This window comes from Mercenaria mercenaria, chromosome 12 (assembly GCF_021730395.1).
Source record: "Mercenaria mercenaria strain notata chromosome 12, MADL_Memer_1, whole genome shotgun sequence".
In the NCBI taxonomy this organism is placed as follows: Eukaryota; Metazoa; Mollusca; class Bivalvia; order Venerida; family Veneridae; genus Mercenaria; species Mercenaria mercenaria.
In genome coordinates, this window is record NC_069372.1 from 14,086,807 (window position 1) to 14,109,662 (window position 22,856).

At 30.2% G+C, this 22,856-nt stretch overlaps 1 protein-coding gene across 2 annotated transcripts in view; it reads right to left on the minus strand.

Annotated features, from left to right (window-relative positions):
* The window catches only part of LOC128547231 (uncharacterized), a 94,431-nt gene that overhangs the window by 57,096 nt on the left and 14,479 nt on the right, over positions 1–22,856 (minus strand). For both annotated transcript variants that reach the window (XM_053519265.1, XM_053519264.1), the window contains one exon: positions 1,128–1,220. In XM_053519265.1, the coding sequence (XP_053375240.1) occupies positions 1,128–1,220 (93 nt within the window). The remainder of the gene's footprint in view (positions 1–1,127; positions 1,221–22,856) is intronic.

A 22,856-nucleotide genomic window follows, 5' to 3' on the forward strand; every position in this document is an offset into this window, starting at 1 on the left:
ACAATATATATCCTAAGAAATCAGACACTGTATAAATAAATACTTTATTACATCAACGCTATATAGGCGAAGGTTTTATAGCAACTGAAGAAGGCCTTCACGGGCCGAAAACGTTTTTGCGTCAGAAATATTTTTTCTGGCAAAATCTTTCTCCTATATTTATCGAAGTGAAATTCTTATTTAAATGAATTTCACTCTTTAACATTTATTTAAAGAACTATACATACAGATTCTGAAAAATAAATGAACTACTAAATGATGTTAAACAGTTCATACAAAAATCACTGGGGCTGAGAAGAAAACTCGCAAAGAATCCCAACACAGGGCACGGGGCCTGTACGAAGCATTTTGAACCACCAACTTTGGTAGGACACCCGCAACCCCCATTACAAAGTGACCATGTTCCCTGGCAGCCATGTTTTTGACGAATCGGAATAATCTGAACAATCTTTGTAGAGGGTCACACAAGGACCATTTGTGTAAAATTATTTTAAAATCAGGCCAGTAGTTTCGCACAAGCAGATTTTTAATACATATAGAGAAAAGTCACCACGCCCTCCGGTGACCATATTTTATGATGAATCCCAATAATTAGAACAATCTTAATAGAGGGTGACAGAAGGATCTTTTGTGTGAAATTATTTCAAAATTGGACCATTGGTTAAGGAGGAGATGTCATTCGAAGATTTTTCTATTCTTAGTTCTGGCGGCCCTATGTGCAACCAAGCGGAACCATTTAAACAACTCTGGTAGAGGGCAATCCATGCACTTGGTGCTCCGGTGAGCTAATAAAAGTTTTGGAGCAGAAACAATTTTTACTTGACATTCAAAAGCGGTTACAAGCAAAAGTCATTTATGTGCATATTCTACATATTACCCTCTATTCACATGCCACGTTTTATGAATCTAGCCTGAATACTTTTTGAGTTATCGCACAATACAGATTTACAGACGGACGGATAGACAGACGGGCGGATAGACAGACAGATGACATTCCTATAGTCTCCTCCGGTGTTCCACTGGTAGGGGATTATTGACTGGTGGGGCACCTTGGTCTTACAGTTACCAGATGACCCATAATATTTAACTCAACAAAAATTAACTTAAAAAATATGATTATTATTTACCTGTAGTTCAGATTCAAGTCTTTCTATTTTCTTCTCTATTTCCGAGTTAACTGGTCCGACATTCATATGTATACTTATACCCATTTTCTTGAGCTAGAAAGTAAAGCAGTGCAAAGTAATTGCAAATTATAATACTTGAGTAGTATAAGAAAGGATGGTTTTGGCACACTTTTGACCCAAATTAATTTTAACCCTTGACCTAAACCGATCAATGCTAACCAATTTCAACAAATTTAAAACAAATTTTCATAGTACTTTATGAAAACCTATAGTAAAATATGATTAAACACTTCCACCAAATATTTGCCAAAATCCTGCCACGAAAACAGCAATGTGGCAGTGTCTGCCAACTTGGCAAACTTTTGGCAAAACTTTGGCAAACACAAATTCAACCAATCAAAAGCCTGCCATTTTTCTGCCAAGTTGGCAGACACTGCCACATTCCTGCCACTTGGCAAAACTTTGGCAAAACTTTGGCAGATTATATTATATTATATTTATTAATAAAATGTAAAGTATTTGATCTTATTTTCAATTAGTAAGTATATTATTAGGGTACACATAGTAATTAAAACTTTAACTAAGCTTTTAATTCAAAAGTTTGTTTCTGTCATGGAATGCATGTTCATTCGATACAGGTTATACATGTTCATCCGATACAGATTCATCCGGTATAGGTTCATCCGATACAGCATCCGGTATAGGTTCATCCGATATGTAGAATTTGATGTAACTATTCGTCAAAAGCGTAAATGTTACTTCTGTAGATGTTGAATCGTTATAAGGATTAATGTCAAACATTGTTCCTTGTGTTAGATGAACTTTAAATTTTTTCTTATATAAAGATATTTGATCACCGTTATAGTCCTCAGCTGCTATATTTACATTACCGATAAATGTACTAAGAAATGGATCATCATTTTTATTCCACTGTCTTAATATAAAATGTGATATTGGGCTTTTAACCAGTTTATCCGGTTCACCTAGGATTCCGGTCCCCGTTAATATAAATTTAATATCTATTATATAAGTTCCGGTTTTTACAATCTCAAACACACCCTTCAAAAGTACATTTGGTACAGCTACACTATATTGTTGGTTTATGAGTATAAAATCTTTAAAATCTAATAAAATTCCAGGTCTTAAATTCATTTCATTTAAATAGTTCAAACCGGCCATATCTTCATATGTTGAATATATCCAGGCACCATGACGGTTAAAATACTTTTTCATTTTTACGTATTTATAAGAACCGTATTCATAATAAAAACTGTTATATTCAAAGAGAAACACTTCATGTCTCACTTCCTCTAGCCTTTCTCCTATTTTTTTGTCTTTCTTATTAAGTTTAAGAATTATTTCAGCTAAATCATCAAGTCGTTTTGTTGTAGCAACTTTATAAGCAAGCAAATTGTCAACAGTAGCCTTTGTTCTAGCTAATTGTGTTTCTTGTTTTAAGAAAGCATCTTTTACTTCTATAATTTTTTTCCAATTATTAGAAATTTCTTCATCATTAGTAGCAATTTCTTCGACATTAGAGGTTATTGCTTTAGTATTAGCAGTAATTACTTGGGTATTAGCAGTGATTGATTCTCCTTGTTTAGCTGATATTTTAACTACAGAGTCCAAATCGTTTATTATTTTTTTAATTTTATCATTACCTGTGTTAATTGCTTCAGTATTAGTAGTGATTGATTCTCCTTGTTTAACTGATTTTTCAACTACAAAGTCCAGTTCATTTTTATGTTCTTCAACTTTAGTATTAAGCTGCTTCGTATCTTCTTGTAATTTTTTTGTAATATTATTTAATTCTGCATACTTTAAATTATGACGTGTATCAACAGTACTAATCAAAACTCGAATTTGTTTTTTTAAAGTCATCTATTTTAGAATTGAGCTCTTTTTTAAAGTCATCTAATGCTGTGTCATGATCATCACCTCTTTGTGAAGCTGCCTTTTCCAATTCAGATTTATATTCTGCAAGTTTATTTGAAATTAATTCTAATAAATCTTTATGTTTTTTTTCAGTTTCAGTATTTAGTTTATTTATTTCTGTTCTAATTTCTAACTGATACATATTTTGTAACTTTTTTTCAGCTTCAATAATCTTGTCTTTTAGTTCTTCATGTTTAATCATAGTATCATTTATTTCCTGAACTTGAGTGTATAACTTTTCAAAATTGGTTCTAAATACTTTTTTTATGTTGTCATCTGTCAAATCAGATTTCTCTTCAAGTTCTTTAATAGAATCAACCATAGCTTTCATTTCTTTTTCAAGTTTACCTTGTAATTCAACTATTAATAATGAATTCTTTTTAAAATCTTTTGTTAATTCTTCAATATTCTTTACTTCTGCTTCTAGTGTTTGTTTTATACTTTTAACATCTTCAAGATTATAGTCATCTATTACATTTTGAATTTTTTTATACACAAACTGTCTTGGAACTGCATCAGCGGATTTATCTGGATTTCCTAGGTTGATTATTTCATTACCTCCCATATCTAATGCTCTGTTCATTGTGTTATCAAGTTCCTTATTTCTGTGAAGAAATGATTCCATGTCCTTTCTAAGCTTTTTGTATTGTTTTTTAGTAGCATAATCACTTAAATCAATATCAAATTTAACTTTACTTATACTGTCAGGTTCACTTATTTGTTTTACATCATTAAAAACTCCCATCTATATATTACCAGTAAAGTTTTTTCTTAAAAACTTCCTTGGTTTGTCAATATATAAGAAATCATATTTTTGATTTGTTGCATTAGCAAAAGAATCACGATCTATATTTTGTTCATTACAAATCATATCATTTTCTCGTTTACCTGGACTTTCAAATAAAATATAATGTGAACAGTTAATTCGAATATCTTTTGGTGTTTTATAGTAAGACTGACTTAAATAAATAACACAACAGTTTTTGTGACGTCCTTGAATAAAGTATTTTGTTATTTCATTTTGAACCTTTTTATCTTCACATACAAAATCATCAAATATTACTACTTTTTGTTTTTCTGATTCAAGATTCTCACAAGGTTCAATTTGGTTGGGATCAGCTGAATATTCAAGTATTTCATTTGGATCTACTTTAATTTTTTTTGCAATTTGGCTTAAGTGATTTATTAAATCTTGATATTTAGATTGTTCTAGGTTTTTAGCATATAAGTATAATTTATCATAATATATAAGAGGTTTTCGAAGTATATGCATTAATGTATTTGTTTTTCCAGATCCAGAAGATCCACAAATTAACATTCTAAAACATGAATCTGGCATAAAAGGATAATGTTGTTTAAAGTTATTGGATTTATCACTTTTTGTATCATAATTTGGAATTTCCATTTATATAATATTACATTATTTTACATTATCTTACAATATCTTACATTATCTTACATTATTATATAAATGCAATCGAAACTTAATGAAATGATAATAAGAAAAAAATTAGTCGGGCAAAAGATGAGAGATCTTAGAGAAGAAATAATGAGAGAAAAAATTAAGAAAGCTACAAATCGGGATATGTACACTGAAATTTATAAGCCAATTACTGAAAAAATAGAAAGTCAAAAAGAACAATTATCAAGTCAGTTAAAAGCATTACCTGGAATTAAGGAGCAATTAGCGTTACTTCCAAAAAGTTTTGTTGATAAAATGCAAGAACAAAAATTGGCAGAGTTATTGGAAGAACCACCACCTCCGGAACTACAACAACCATTATTACAACCATTACCACAATATCTAAAAGAAGATGAGTATGATACAACTGAAGAATTAGAAGAAGAATTGGGAGCAAGACCAAAAGAATTTACAGTTGATTTTAATAAAGAAATTGATTTAGATCTTTTAGATAAAAAAAATATAACACACCACAAGAAGTGTTTGCTTTTTTTCACACTGAATCTGAAAATCCTGATGAAAAAATGACTAGGGAAGAAATAGAGGATATCATAGAAAATGTATCAGAGGATATAAAAAAATTGGGTAATAAATCTGGTGTAATAACTAGAAAGAAAAATCCCACAAATCTCGATCTGAAGCGAAAGGAAGAAATTATAGCTAAGCCGAATAATTTAAGAAAATATAGAGACGTAATCATTGATATTTTAAAACAAGGAACAAAGTATATGGGAAAAGGAATAAAACATCATAATCCATATAAAGTTTCACCAAATGGACAATATGGTAATTTAATTATTAACTTAAATAAACTTTATGGTCAAAACAAATTGGTTGCTAAGGATAAAATAACTGGAAAAGAAGTAATTAACACTAAAGTAGATAATGATTTAATTGATTTGATTAATAAAAGATATAACAATAATAAAAAGCATTCAATTCATTCAAGAAAAATATTCAAAGAATTAACAGAAAAATCAGGATTACCTATCAATAAAAGATCTATGAAATTTAAAAAAGTAATTAGGGGACAAGGTTATGACGTTTGTCCATGTAATCCAAAAGAATTGGTTAATGACTTGTAGTTAATTTGTGGTTCAATTGATGCTGGAAATAATAATGAAGAACTGAAAAATGAAGGTATTAGAATAATTGATGAACTATTAAAAATGAATTCACTCTTACCAAAACAACATGAAAAGTTATATAAAAATTATTTTTCTTGAATTTACACTTTTATTAAAAAGATATGTTTAATAATTATATAAATGGAACAAAAAATAGTATTAAGTTCTGAAACAGTTAAAAATGATAACAAAAATACTCCGAGTGATTTTACAATCAGATTAAGTCGTTCTTTAATTTTAGATAAAAATAAAACTTATGTTGTTGGTTTGGATAGTATTAACACTATGACCTACTCTTGGCATAATATTAGTGATGAATATGACAATAAAAGAATTCGTTATCATAATGGTAAGGATTGGAAAGATATTATATTTACAAATGGTTCTTACAGTTACACAGATATTAATAATTATATTAGGGAAACATTAATAAGTAATGATGATTTTGAATTTAATAAATCAGAAATTGCTCCAATAAGTTTGGAATTTGATTTAAGTAGTTTTAAGATTTTGATTTCAATTACAGATAATTTTAAGTTGGATTTGGAAATATCAAATTTTCATACATTGCTTGGATTTGAGAAAAAAAATTGGAAAATACTGAATGGGGAACTACAACACCAAATATAACTAACTCTGTTGATACAATTTACATTCATTGTGATCTTATTGATAATTCACTTGTTGATGGTAATTTCAGTGATATTATCTATGCTTTAAGTACTGCAGATTTAACAAGAGCTTATCCATTTACAAAAGAACCACAAAGAGTTGGATATTCTGAAATTAATAAATATATTATAAATTCAATTAGAATATATATTACAGATGTATTTGGTAGAATAATTAATTTTAATGAGGTTGAAACAAGTTTTACACTAATTTTAAAAGAAATATGAAATTATAAATTTTAGTTTTATATAATGTACAAAAAAGTTTATGACAAAAATAAAGGAATATTTATTTATGTTGATGCTCACACGGGAAAAGAAATCATACATGGAACAGGTATCTTTGACACTTTAACGAAATTGCTTTCAAGCGGAGTTGCATCTTCAATTAGCACAGCTGGAAAAAAAGCTTTGGAAACAGCAGGAAAAGCAGCACTTGAAAGTGGAACAAAAAAGGTTGGAACAGAAGCTGGAAATTTAGCTGCTGATAAAATTGTTGAAAAATTTAAAAAGAAACCTGCTCCGGCAGTTGGTAATTTAATTGCTAAGGAATTACAAGAAAAGAATAACAGTAAAAATAACAGTAAAAAATAATAAGGAGGAGGATATTCATATGAGAATAAATAGAATATTGTCAGGATCTGGAACTTCAACTCGACAAAAACGTATTAACAGATTAATTTATAAAAAATAAAATAAAAAATAAAATAATATATAATATATACATGTTTAGAACAAAACAATATTGCGAAAGATATGAATTAACTCCTATTCAATTAGATACAGCTTTAATATCTGTCTTGGGAAATAATGTTAAGCAACAAAAAAACGGATATCACTTTACAATTAATGATAGAAGCTCATATTTTGATTGGTTTAATGGTTATTTTGAAGTAAGTTTTAAAGTAAATAAGCTTGCTAATGGTAATAATTATGCTGGTGGAGATCAAATTGCTCTAATTAATAATGCAGCTTCATTAATTGATCAATTAGTGGTTAAACAAAATGGAAAAATTGTTTATGATTGTAATAATTTATACAAAGTAATAAGGATATATAAAGGATTTAGTTGAACTATCTAAGGATTATGCAGAATCAACTGGAACAAATGAATTTATCTCTTTAGATACTACTGATGTTGCTGAAAGTAGAAAAGATAATGACGATTATAATTCGGGGTTTGCTATTAGAAAGGCATTAATCCAAGGTGGTAATGAGGTAAATGCTAAGATTCCATTAAATAATTATTCATTTTTTCAGGGCTTAGAAACTAATATTTTACCTCCAAGTCAAATTCAAATAACACTGCAGCTGACAGATGATGATGAATTAATTTTTAGAGCTAATGCTGCTGATGCTGGTAGAGTAATTGTAACAAAATTAATTCTATGGGTTCCACGTTTAATTTTCAATGAATTTGGGTTTGATCTAATTACTACTGAAAGATTTAAAAAAGCAAGATGGTCATACCTTAGGGAAATGGTGACACAATCAACTGATACACAACAAAATAATATAACCTTTAGAATAACAGCTGGTATAACAAAACCACAACATGTATTTGTTTATTTACAACGACCTGACAAAAGTAATTCACAACAACATAACCCACACCTGTTGGATACATTTAAGGTAAATGCTAATAATTATAATTGCACTTTGAGCTCCTGTCGTCTTGAAGTTGGTAATGGTGTTTTTTATCCAGAAACAGAATACACAAGTATATCAAGAATATATGATGATGTAATTAATTATTATTATAAACAAAATAATAAGACTACTGGAAGTCTGCTAAATAGATCAAATTTTTCTAATTTATTTGGATTTGTTCATTTTAACTTGGAATATAAAAAGGAAGTAATAACAGAAGATCCTAAGCATATTACATTAACAGCTAAATTAAATATTCCACCAGCAGCTAATATTCGTGTTTACGCAATTGTATTATATGAGGAAACAGTTGAAATAAATACTATTGGAAATGAACTTGTTATTGTTTAAATAAAATAAATATAAATTATATATAATGGCATCAAATTATATTGAATATAAAGTTAACCTTACAGATGGACAAAAGAAAAATTTAGCACAAGCTTATAATAATAAAATTCCACATACTTTTAGATTAAAACACGAACAATTACATGGAAACTTCCCTTTACTTTTAACAAAAACACAAATTAATCAAATTAAAAAAGCTGTTGCAAATAATAAGGGATTAGAAATTACAATTTCAAAAAGCCAAATGTCCACTCAAGGTCAAAATGGTGGATTTTTAGGAGCTTTGGCTGGTTTGTTAGGAAAAACAATTCTTCCAATGGCAGCAAAAATAGCTCCAAAAATATTAGCCCCTCTAGGCATTGGTGCTTTGTCTGGGCTAGCCAGTACTGGTGTTAGTAAAATACTTGGAAATGGTATGATTTCAGTAGCTAATGATAAGAGAAATATGATATCACCATATCTTACACCTAATCAAAGAAAGCAACTAGTAGGATCTGGAGTGATTAAATTAACACAAAAACAAAAACAAGACGGTGGGTTTTTAGGTATGTTGGCTGCTAGTCTAGGAATACCTTTGATTACATCTTTGTTAAGTGGAAAAGGACTACAGATTGATTCACAACGGAGACCTTACAGACGAATTCCTATAGTAAAAAAAAAAATAAAATTTAGTAAAAAAAAAATAAAATTTATTAACAAACCAATATCTAACTTTGAAATTGAACAATGGGTAAAACAATTAAAAATTAAAAACTTTAGGGGTGTGTTTAGTAGAAATAATTTATTAAAATTAAAAGTAAAGAACGAGTGTGGAATTATAAATTTAGACGACTCTGTTGGTCCTGGAACACATTGGGTTTGTTACTTAAATAATATGTATTTCGATCCATTTGGACTTCCTCCGCCGAAAGAAGTAATTAAGTATATACCAAATGTAAAATACAACAATGTTCAATATCAAGACAAAACAAGTACACTCTGTGGATATTATTGTTTATTTTTCATTAAAATGTTACAAAATAAAGTACCGTTGTAAGATTTATTTATAAAATACTAAAAATTAACAATCAAAGAGTAAATGAACAAACTATTATAAATTATTTTAACCAATAAGGACATTTATTTAACTGGAATAATTAATATAATGGGAATATTCAATAATATAAATGAAAAAGTAAATAAAATAGAAAGACAATTAATAAGAAAACCTCCATTGTTTTTAACATGTTATACCCAAGATACTGATGGTGGATTATTTCAATGGAAAACTGTAAATGCTAGTCCTGGTTTAGTTCAAAATGGTAATAATGTATCAATTAAACAAAATTGCATCTTAATTATTCTTGTTGATGCAATTAAATTAGATAAAGGAGAAGCTAAATTACAAATAAAAAATAAAGAAAATGTAATTCTTCAAAGTTATCATGTAAAAAATAACAGAAAAAATGAATCTATTTCTATTAATTATGCAAATGAATTTAAAATAAATGATGTTATTTATATTAATTCTTTAAACGTTATGAATATTCAGTTAACAATTTATGGTTCTATAATTTAAGTTTTAATTTAAGAGTTAATTTAAGAGTTAATTTAAGAATAAGCTAATGTATCAATACCATTATCAAGAATATATCTTTTATCGTCAAAACATGATAAAGATGTTTTATTTATAACATAACTGGAAAGATTGTGTTTATCAGAGCGAATAACTTTAAAGGTGTGATTACTTTGGGTTGAATTAAACAAAGTATCTTTATAATTTTTATGAACTATTGTTTTCTTAACAACAAGTTTTTTAATTCCTTTACATTTTTTAACATTAACTTCATTTTCTAATAAATAAGAATACATTTTACTTCTTAATCCGACAAATTCAACAATGGGAATGCCAGCAGCTTCATCTTAAAATTTTCCAATTACTTTTTTATTATTATCAAAATAAAATTTTGAGTTGTTACCGTAATCACTATTATCAAATAAATCTTTGTCCTTATAAAAATCCTCATATGCATCTTTAGTTTTTATTTCATAACACAATGAGTCAGTGTCAGTGAATAGTAATTTACAATTACCCTCGTACTTTTCCTTAATGTAATTATAATTAAAATCATACATTAAATATTTTGATAAATCTAGAATGCACATTCCAACATAACAAGGTCTGTTTAATAACAAACTTTCTTTTATTCTATGAATACCAAACAAATTCTTGTTAAACATCGTTGAACTAACAAATGAAGGTTTGGCTATGTATTTTAATAAAATATTTTCATCATGTGTTAATTTAATATTAACCCTCTTGCGTAAATTCTCCATCGTCTTACCGAATACAGAATTGTTCATTAACTTAAAAAAGTCCTTTTCAAATGAATTTTTTGCTTTAGATCTTTTTTGAGTATTAAAATCAATATACTTTTTTAACCAAGGACTTTCATCAAAAGTTAATATTTTATGTATTTTTGTTACTTTTAACCCTAATTGTGTATATAGTTCAAGATTTTTAAAATGAACTACATAATTTTGTTTTTTCATTAAAGTTGGAACTAATTTTTTTACATTACTTTTTCCTATTTCAAATTCTGTTTTAATATTTTTACTATAATCAGAAAGCCATTGATCTGGTATAATAATTTTTTCAGGAGCTAAAGGATAATCATTATGTACAGTATGTAATTCTTTTGGATATTCAAGATCACATTCAACTATAAAGTTAGTTTTACCTTTTGCAATTAATTTCTTAAATTGTTTTTCGGATATAAATTTAAAGTTTCCAGAGGGCAAAGGTTGACACATAGCCCAACCGTAAAGGTTATTGGCGTCGAGGTACATAATGTATTTGCTGTCAAGTTTAGGATCATAATCTTTCATATATTTATTGTTTGCTTTACTGTATCTGTTTGAAATATAACTTATTCCTCCTCTCAGTCCCTTTTCAATAAAAAGATACATATCAATATCAGTTATTAAATCTAACTTAATTCCAGTCATTTTTAACATTGCATCCCAAGCTAAACCAGGACTACTAAAATAATGACAAGGATCTAATTTGTAGTACTCTAAACATAGTTTTCTAAAATTTTCAAATACATCAGCTAAAAGTAATACGTCAGTTTTTAAATATAGATCATGATATTCTCCCATTGTTTTAATTTTAAATTTATTCCAAACATTTTTAGCATATTCATATTCGTTGTCAGATATGTGTGTTTCATTTAAAATTGAATAAAACTCTTCTTTAGAAGGTAATTCTGTTTCTTTGAACTTTTTAAATGAATCCATGTAATCATATGGATAAACACCTTTTGTTTTTAATAATTCTATATTTTTATCAAATTCTTGAGATAAGTATTTAAATTCTGGAATATTTTTTACTAGGTTATCCAATGATTGAGACATAAATTGAAATGAATCAATAAAAACCAAGTCGGAAATCATAAATGCCATATATCTTTCCATATTGTTAGGAATAACATTAATTTCTTTTTTAAATTTCCCTATTTGTTGCATAATAAAATGACCGTCATAACCTCTTAAATTATGAAAAATAACAGGAATTTTATGTGTTAGTTTAAAATTAATATTACATTCTGAGTGAGCACTTCCTCTAAATTTTCCTGTTATATGACAGTGATCTCTTACTTTGATTGAATCTTCTATATATTCTTTTTCACAAATATGACAAAACTTTTGTTTTTTAAATTCACTTTCATCTTTTTTAGACATTCTTAGTTCTTTGTTAAAGTGCTCTTTAAATATTTCTTTACAATATTCCTCTTCCTCAAGCATTTTTTCAATAAACTTATAAACTGCATTAGGGCCTCTATAAATCTGGGTTGGTTTAGTATAACTGTTATCATAACAACAAACAACTTTATAACCGTAACCACAATCTATATGATTTTGATATGGTTCAGTAAATGAAGATTCAGTTGATGGTAAAGCAGTTAAAACTTTTTTAGTTATTGATTCAAAATCAGCATAAATTACAAAAGGTACTGCTAAACCTTTATGATAATTTTTAAATTGTACTTTACTTCCCTCTTTTGGCATTTTTACACCTTGGATACCATTAATAGCTAAACAATTTAGTATGTGTTCATTTAATATTCTTTCTTGAGAAAAATGTTGCAGACAGCTTTTACAGAAGTGTTTTTTATTTGCATGTTTGGTTTTGTTAAACATTAATCTATTAAAGTCTTTTATCCAAACATAATGTTGGACTACAGTTCTTGAGGGCTTACAGTCATCATCAGTTATTTTATCATTTATTTTATCATTAGTAATTAGCAACATGTCACAGTGTTCTTCGTATTGATATTTTGATATGTACAATGGATAAATACTATTTTCTTCATAACCAAATATATTAAATGATATTTCATTTAAAACTTCAATTTTAGGTTTTTGATTTAATGTAACAGGAAATTTAATTCCAGTATAATCAAGATCGTTTATATGATTTTTATATTTTGAGGATTTTTTTCAACAGGAAATTTGTAAGCTAAATGACACCATCTAAAACATTCGTTATCATCATTCTTTATATTTATTAATCCTTTCATTGGATGTTGTAATGGTTTTGGTAATTCTAAATAACTTGAAGCAGCCAATGGACTACACTTATATCTATTTATATAATGAGCATCAACTGACTCTATTCTCCAACCACTTCCTTCAGAAATCCAATTACCAATTCTATTTATTATTTCATCAAAAGCTTGATGTAAAGTTTTTTTTATTTCATTTGTATTAATTATTTCTAAAGCCTTTGATTGAAAATAAGCTGATTTATATATTGTATCAGTTTTATCCATTTTTGCAAAAGTTATTTTTAAAACAACGTTTATTTTTATACCTTTTAAAGTTTTAAGTTCAGATTTAAGTATTTCATAAGAGTCGTTTATAGTTAAATATAATTGATTTTTTGGATCTTGTCTATATGTAATTTTAATTTCAAATTTCTTATAATATTGTTTTGTGGATCTCTCGATTTCCATCTATATATTATATTTAGAAAATAAAATTCGTTAAGCAAAAAAGGATTAAAAAAATAATTAAAAAAAATAATAAAATAAATAAAGTTTTAAATTATCTTTAAGAAGAAATAAAATATTTAAATTTATATCTTTTTCCATTAGTTTTTGATATTCCACATTTTACTCGGTTTTCTCCTTTGCAGCACATTGTTATTAACCCAGAATTAATACCAAGGTCTTTAGACGCTGCATAATTGCTTTTATATGTTTTTTCTTCATTAGTATCACAGTCGGTTACAATAATTTTTTAGGATTGTTTCGAATATTATTTGGTCTGGGACAATCACATAATCTTTCAGCATTTTCTTCTTCAGTTAATAGACAACCACAGTTCCATTCAAATAAATTATTTTTTAAAAGATAAGGATCTATAACATTTTGTAATTTATCAATGACATGATTTTTATATTCATCGCTAACTATTTGATCAAGTTTTGATTTAATAACATTTCTTCTTTTAAGAACTTTCTTATATGAATTTTTGTCTGGATTCATTATTTCTCCTAAAGTGCTAGATAATTTTGGCATAATCATTCTATCTACCTTTCTATTAACCATCTATATATAATATACTTATAGAAAAAAATCTCTAAAAACACACGTAAAATTTAATACAACTCTTCTTCTTTTTTACTTTTATATCCGTTAAGTTTAAATTCCTTCATATACGTTTCAAAAGGCATTGAATATTTTTTTTCTTTCTGCATTTCTAATAGTATTGTAAAAATATCCTGAATAACTTGTTTCTCTTCTTCTTTATTTACTTTTTCAATCCGTGCTTTTGTTATTAGTTGTTTTATTTTATGATGATGTGCTTTTAAAATAAATTTCTTGTCGTCAAGTTTTAGTCTGTTAGTAAATATGGTAATTACTGATGGAACAGCGCCAGCAACTGCTACAAATATAGGAATAGCTGGAACAAGTGCTAATGCAGCTGAGCAACCAAAGATACCTGCTGTAATATATAATCCGGTACTTACTCTCCCACAAAATTTATAACTTTTTCTGTAAGCAGCAGCTAGTTTAGTTAAGTGAATGATTAACTGATCTATTGTTTCTATTCCATTATTAGAAATTAAATTTTTATGGCTCATTTATATAATATATTTTTTATATTAAATTTCTTCCAATTCACTAAATGGTACCCAACTATTAAATTTTTCACTATAACCTTTCCATTTTACTAAAGCTTGTTTTTTCTTATAGTCTCGTCTAATAACTTTTTCTATTCTAAAAACTTCTTGTGTAGTAGGTAAAAGTTCTTGTTCATAAAATGAACCTTGACTTATTTCATCATTTAAATCTTTAATAGTGTACGTTCTGGGATTTGTATTATTAATTTTATAAATTATAAATATTTCCTCAGTCCAGTTTGGTGTATATCCTTTTTCAAAATGTCTTTTAAGTTTGCTTAAGCGAACTCGATCACCAATTTTAAATTTTGTTTTACTCTTTGATATTTTTAAATCACCATATAAATTAAAGTAAACAGTACCTTTATTTAAGTTTTTACTAGCTTCGGTTGGTGTCATTTTTATACTAGAATGTTTTGTTTTGTTATATTTATCAACCATATCCTGCAACTTATCTAAATAAGTATAAGTATTATTTGCTGTAAAATATTTCCACATTATTCTTTTTAAACTTCTATTAAATCTTTCTATTACTACAGCCTTTCCTTCATTAAATGTATGGTACATGTTAATTTTATTTTTATTTAAAAATGATTCAAACTTTTTATTATAAAATTCTTTTCCTTCATCTACCCATAAATTTGTTGGTCTTCTACCTTTTAAAATTATTTTTTCAAATGCTTCTGTAACAGATTCTCCAGTTTTATTCTTTAATGGAATAACCCAAGCATATTTACTAAATATATCAATAACGGTTAACAAGTACTTAACTCCTTTATTATATTTTGAAAAAGCTTGCATGTCAACTAAATCAGCTGACCAAGTATCATCAATATCATTAACTATCACTCTTCGTTTCCTAAATTTTTTTTTAATTGGTTTGTGTAATTCTTCTGCTAATTCATCGCTCCATGTGATTCCGGGGGTATACTCTACCCCCTTTTCCCGTTTTTTGACTTTTGTCTGGGTGTTAAACCCATAGGGAACTGTTGTTCCTGTCCCAGCCCAAGTTTGTATTTCGTTTTAATTATAGGTTTCACAACTAAATGTTTTGCAATCTTTTCTCCAAATGTTTTTGATTTAGTGTTATTTAAATTGGAAAGCATTTGCTTATCACATGTACCCTTTTTTACACCACTGTCATAGCAAAAATCATGGTCCATACATACTGCATCCAGTTCATTGACAGGGGGTCCATTTTCTAGGGGATTTCCTGGCCCACAATAATTATATCCTGGAAGTGTTAAACCTTTCTTAGGTAATAAAGGTGACATTGCTTTGTGAATATCTAAATTACCCCCTGTACTTTTAACAAACTTTGATTTCATTTTTCCACAAGATGAACAAGTAGCCCTTATCATTTTTCTCCCGTTTTTTGTTGTAACATAATGAGGATTTATATTATCAGTAAATCTTCTTTCTTTCAAACAATATATTTTATTCTGTAAACTCATCTATATCAAATGTATTTAAAATTATTTAAAGACTAATAATGTAGTTATTAATTCAAAATAAGTTTAAATACCTTTACATTTTATCAATAAAAATAATCTGCCAAAAGTTTGCCAAAAGTTTGTCAAGTTGGCAGACACTGCCACATTGTTGTCTCCGTGGCAGAAATTTGGCAGAAATTTAAATATATATGTTTTATCAAATTTAAGTACATTAAATAACTTTGCCAACATTCTGCCAGAAGTTTACCAAGTTGGCAGACATTGTCACATTGCTGCCACTTGGCAGAAAAATGGCAGGCTTTTGATTGGTTGAATTTGTGTTTGCCAAAGTTTAGCCAAAAGTTTGCCAAGTTGGCAGACACTGCCACATTGCTGTTTTCGTGGCAGGATTTTGGCAAATATTTGGTGGAAGTGTTTAATCATATTTTACTATAGGTTTTCATAAAGTACTATGAAAATTTGTTTTAAATTTGTTGAAATTGGTTAGCATTGATCGGTTTAGGTCAAGGGTTAAAATTAATTTGGGTCAAAAGTGTGCCAAAACCATCCTTTCTTATACTACTTACTTGTTTTGTCAGTTCAAACCCATAAATTTATGAGGGTCATTTCATTAATAACACAACTGCCTAAATATCTTTCAGAGCCCGGCTTAGAAAATTCCAGAGGTTTCCATGGAATGGCTGTGAATTTCCATGTAAGTCCGGACTCCGAACTGTGGAAAACTGCGGTAAAATGTCCAGGGATTTCCAGAGTACAATTTTTTGGAGTGATTCCAAGACCGTCCGTTAAGGAGTTATTCCGAGGACGTCCATGGACAATTTTCCGAAGTGGTCCAGGAAGTTTTGCGGACAGTATTATTCAATAGCAATAAATGTGACTTATTAGACCTTTTTGCAGTACATGTTTAGTGAGCAATAACACTTTAGTACAAGCAATATGAATTTATTGCATGTGATCACTTTTGCAGTTTCAAACACTATATGATATATATGAACAAGGAAAATGAATCTCTGCCAGCTAAAAGTGACTGATTGGAGTATTTTCAAGCATATATATACTTATGAACAAAGATTAATCGCACTAAAATAATGATGAAATCATTCAAAGAAAGTACCTTAAGTCATGTGTTTCAAATATGCGTACTATTTATAAAATCTTTGTGAAGCCTTTGGTAACTTAAGCATTCATTGTTACATGCTATGTAGTGACTGATACACAAAGATACATGCATACATGTGTTTCATTAGCATAAAACAAAATTATGTATTGTTTCTCTGGTCAATTATTTAAACAAACTTACTTGGGCAATTTACAGAATCTTCAATATTAACTCTAAACTGAATTACATAATAAAGTTTCACTAATTTCTACACAACTTGTTTACATGACACTTCCAGTTACACATTCTGAAAATTCCTATTTGTAAGATCAGTTGATCTAATTGCCTGAACTTGATTACATGGTATTCCAACTCTGGTGCTAATTGTTTTCTGATGTGTTAAAATCCATCAGAAAATGACAGTTATTTTCTAGAGTTAAAACGATCAGAATTTTTCTAAGTGCTACATTTACGCAGTGTCCATGAACATTCTACGAACATTTTGAAAGATGTCCGCTTTCCAGAGTGATTTCCAGAGATGTCCGTGGAATATATTTGCAATAACTCTGGACATGTTATATAACAGGTGACTTTTTCATACTATTCCATGGAAAGTACCCACTTTCCGTTGAAGTTTTGCATTTGTCCGCAGTTTTTCCACAGTTACTCTGGAATATGTACACTAATTGCATTTGACCTTGACGCCGTGGCGATATGAACACAAAAAGACCGTGGGTACTATTTTAGTTTGACAGAGAAACTAGAAATGAACAAATAAATTATGCATTCAAATTCCATTTGATAGTATTGTTTTAGCTTAAAAGAATACGGTCATAAATGAATAATTATCCTTAGTATTACCATTAAAATACAACAACAACAATAACCAGCCGCAGTACTATTACTTCTACTTTTGCTGAACAATAATAAGTGCCACTATATTTACAACTCTTGAAACATGCAAAAAATGCGAATATTTCAGGGTTGAAATTCTATATGACTGATGGTAAATATCCATTAAAGATGAAATCATCCTCTAACGTTTTACTACTTTAGGTCAAATACATAGGACACGCAATCCCCGGCCGCGTCATACCAAAGACGTAAAAAATGGTACTAGTAGCTTCCTCGCTTGCGCTAAGCATTAAAAGGATAGTGCTAGGACTGGTCAGCCCGGTGTCAGTATAATGTGACTGGGTGGGGTATCATGCCACGTGTCTACGGCGTGATATTCCAGTGAGGCAGCACTATAAAGTTGGGCATTGTGCTCACTACTACAAGTAGACACCGTCGTTTATATGACTGAAAAATTGTTGAAAAAGACGTTAAACCCGAACACACACACACACACACACACACACACACACGCACAATTGTATGCCTTTTATGCATTTTTGACAGAGTCAAGGGCCATGACACTGGTCTTACAGAGTGAAATCCAAAGTAAAATTAAGTGGCACATATTCACATGATAAACAAGAGTGTCATGATGGCCCTATATCGCTCATCTGAGTTTAGTTGACTGCTTGAACACTAAAGCTTCAAAAACAAATAACAAGGTGAGTAGGTCATGATAAGGATTATTCTAGATAACAACTGAAATCTGTTAAAAATTATATATAGGTAGTCCAAATCTCTTTGCTGTAGCTTCAAACAGAACAAGCAAATTCGATGAATTGGTATCCCCCGCCGAAAGGGTTTGTGGTGAGGAATGGCAAAAAAATATATTTGGCAAAAAGTTAAGGATGTTAATAAGAAGCAAATAATTTCATTAGTCAAAATCAATTTAACAGAAAACAAATGTTTAATTAAAGAGTACATAATAAATGTATGATACTTTGATCCTGACTAAAGAATTTATTTTGAATGGGATATTTTATATTTGAATGGGATATGCTTACTGTAATAAGCTTAGCTTTTAAAATTAAATGCAGTTAATTGAAATGTGAGCTTGAAGTTTAACTGGAACGAAAATTTGTCTTTGAGTGGTTTGGCACCAGGTGTTGCTGTTTAACATGTACATTTGAACTTAAAAGAACAGAATGTCCTTAAGAGAACACAGGTAAGATATCCTGAACATGGCTGAGGGCAAGGTTTGTGCAGTCACAACTTAACATGTTGAAGGTTTGAACAATTAAAAAAAAAAAGGAATGGATATATATATATGTATATATTTATTTTTTAGGGGGTGGGGGTGCGGGGGAACGGGAGAGGAAACAAAATTTCACATGTTGATTATAAATATTGATGGAAAATTAAAAATGAAAAAAAAAAGGGTAAAAGGGTGAAGTTGGGGGGGGGGGGGGGGGGGCAGAGGATGCATGATCAGTGGTAGGCATGACTGGCTGGAGGAGTGAGGTGGGGGAATGATACAACTTGCACGTTGATAAATAATCATGGAAGGTTTGAAAAAAATCTAAAATAAGAAATGAAAAAAAAAAAATTTTTTTTTGGGGGGGAGGTGTTGGGAGGAGGAGGGTGTGTGACCAAGGCAAGTGGGTGACCAGGTGTGGGTGCGCAACTTCACATGTTTATAATAAATGTTCACAGAAAAGAATGAAAGAAATTTAATGAAATTCTGCCAAAGGTAAGTTTGTTATGTACTAATATGTGGATTTTTAGACAATTAAAGGGCAATAACTCTGAAATTACAAAAGAAATCCGTACGAAATTGTGTGTGCACAACCACATTATAGTGCTCTAAATTCTGTTAAAGTTTCATAGTTCAAGGTCAAATATATCAAAAGTTATGATGCAGAAATTGCCATATCTATAGATCTATAGTACCCTATATACATGTAGTTAACACTAGAAACTTCTAAGGGCCATAACTCTAGTGTTACTTGGGCAATCTGTCTGAAACTTGATGGGGCCCATAACTTCATAGTGGTGAACATGTATATGAAGTTTGTTTGAAAAAAATCTAAAATAAGGAATGATTTTTTTTTTGGGGGGGGGGGGGGGGGGTGTGGGGGGTTCGGGGGATTGGGGGGGGGGGGTGATCAAGGTATCGGGGTGACCAGGTGTGGGTACACAACTTCACATGTTTACAATAAATGTTCATGGAAAAGAATGAAGGAAATTTAATGAAATTCTACCAAATGGTAAGTTTGTTATGTACAAATATGTGGATTTTTATAAAATTAAAGGGCAATAACTCTTAATTTACAAATAAATCCAAACGAAATTGTGTGTACACAACCACATTATGGTGATCTAAATTCTGTTTAAGTTTCATAGTTCTAGGTCAAATATATCAAAAGTTATGATGCAGAAATTGCCATATTTATAGTACCCTATGTAGTTAACACTAGAAATGTCTAAGGGCCATAACTCTGGTGTTACTTGGGCAATCTAACTGAAACTTGATGGGCCGCAAGAACTCATAGTGGTGAACATGTATATGAAGTTTTAAATAAATATTCCCAACCATTTCCTAGATATGGCTCCGGACGAACGGAATGACGGACGGAAGGACGAAACGGTATTTATGTGACACCCCCATTGTTCTCTCTATTGTTCTAACAGCCACATTAAAAGAAAAAGGTCACATAAACAGAACGGAATGAATGAAATCAAAGAGAAAGTACCGTTATGCAGTCACTTAACCATCATTTCGCGGGCACGGACGGACGGACAACGTTATGGTGATCTAAATTCTGTTTAAGTTTCATAGTTCTAGGTCAAATATATCAAAAGTTATGATGCAGAAATTGCCATATTTATAGTACCCTATATAGTTAACACTAGAACTTTCTAAGGGCCATAACTCTGGTGTTACTTGGGCAATCTGACTGAAACTTGACGGGCCGCAAGAACTCATAGTGGTGAACATGTATATGAAGTTTTAAATAAATATTCCCAACCATTTCCTAGATATGGCTCCGGACGGACGGACGGACGGACGTTCTAACGAAACGGTATTTATGTGACACCCCCATTGTTCTCTCTATTGTTCTAACAGTCACATAAAAAGAAAAAGGTCACATAAACAGAACGGAATGAATGACATCAAAGAGAAAGTACCGTTATGCAGTCACTTAACCATCATTTCGCGGGCACGGAAAGACGGACGGAAGGACGCACGTTCTAACGAAACGGTATTTATGTGACACCCCCATTGTTCTCTCTATTGTTCTATCAGTCACATAAAAAGAAAAAGGTCACATAAACAGAACGGAATGAATGACATCAAAGAGAAAGTACCGTTATGAAGTCACTTAACCATCATTTCGCGGGCACGGACGGACGGAAAACGCCAAAACTATATCCCTCCGACTTTCGTCGGGGGATAACAAAGTAGGTCAGAAGGTCAGGGTTAAGAATATTAAAGACGATTACTGTAATCTGTATAAAACGTTATACACATGGTCCGAATTTCTATGCTGTACCTTCAAAAACAAGAAAGTAGGTCAGTAGGTCAAGATTAAGACTATTCAAGATGAGTATTGAATACTGTATTAAAATTATACAGGTGGTCAAAATTTCTATGCTGTAACTGCAAAAACGAGAAAGTAGGTCAGTAGGTCATGATTTAGACTGTCTAAGATGAGTATTGAAATCTGTATCAAACATTATATAGGTGGTCCAAATCTCTTTGCTGTAGCTTCAAAGACAAGAAAGTATGTCAGCAGGTCAGGGTGGAGTATATCAAAGATCTGTATCTGGTTTCAGAAAAGAAATTGTTTCCTATATAAGCCAATGTAAAAACTGTTGACCCAATTTTGCAGTCAATTTTGACCCCAGTGTCATGATTTGAACAAACTTGATAGTTGACCAATAGACAATATTGAATACCAAATATCTAAGGTCTGCGCCTTATGGTTCTGGACAAGACGATTTTTAAAGATTTTTCCTACCCGGTATACAAGTCAATGTTAAACAAGGGATCCCCGGGCGTGGCAGATATTGACCTTAGGGTCATGATTTGAACAATATTGGTAGAGAACTACTTAAGCATTCCACATACTAAATAGCTAAGCTGTGGGTCTCCCGGGCGGGGCCAGTTTTAACCCCAGGAGGATACTTTGAACAATCTTGATAAAGAACTACTAGATGATGCTACATACAAAATATCAAAGCCCTAGGCCATATGGTTTTGTACAAGATTTTCAACGTTTTCCCTATATAAGTCTTTATAAACCATGTGACCCCCATGGCGGGGCCATATTTGACCCTATGGGGATAATTTGAACAATCTTGGGAGAGAACTACCAGATGATGCAACACACAAAATATCAAAGCCCTAGGCACTGTGGTTTTGGACAAGATTTTCAAAGTTTTTCCCTATATAAGTCAATATAAACAATATGACCCACAGGGCGGGGCCATATTTGACCCCAGAGGGATCTTTTTAGAGAATAACTAGATAATGCTACAAACCAGATATCAAAGCTTAAGGCCTTGTTGTTTTTGACAAGAAGATTTTTAAAGATTTCCTTTTCGTTGCCAATGCAACCAGTTCTGTTCGGAATTCATTTCTTTGAATAACTTGTAAAGCATACCATCTAAGAAACATTCCTGTGAAGTTTCATCGAAATTGGCCTGGTGGTTTAGGAGTATATGTTGTTTACAGAAAAATATTGACACACAACGGACAACCACTGACCACAATAGCTCACCCTTGAGCACTTGGTGCTCAGGTGAGCTAAAAAGTGAGGGAGGACCTTACAATGATTTTATAGACCAAGTTTAATTGATCAAACGCTTCATGAGGAGGTCCTTTAAAGTTTTGTTCTATTTTTAGCTCTAGCGGCCCCTTAAAGGGACACCAATTTAAAAAAAAGTGAGAGAAGACCTTACAATTATGCA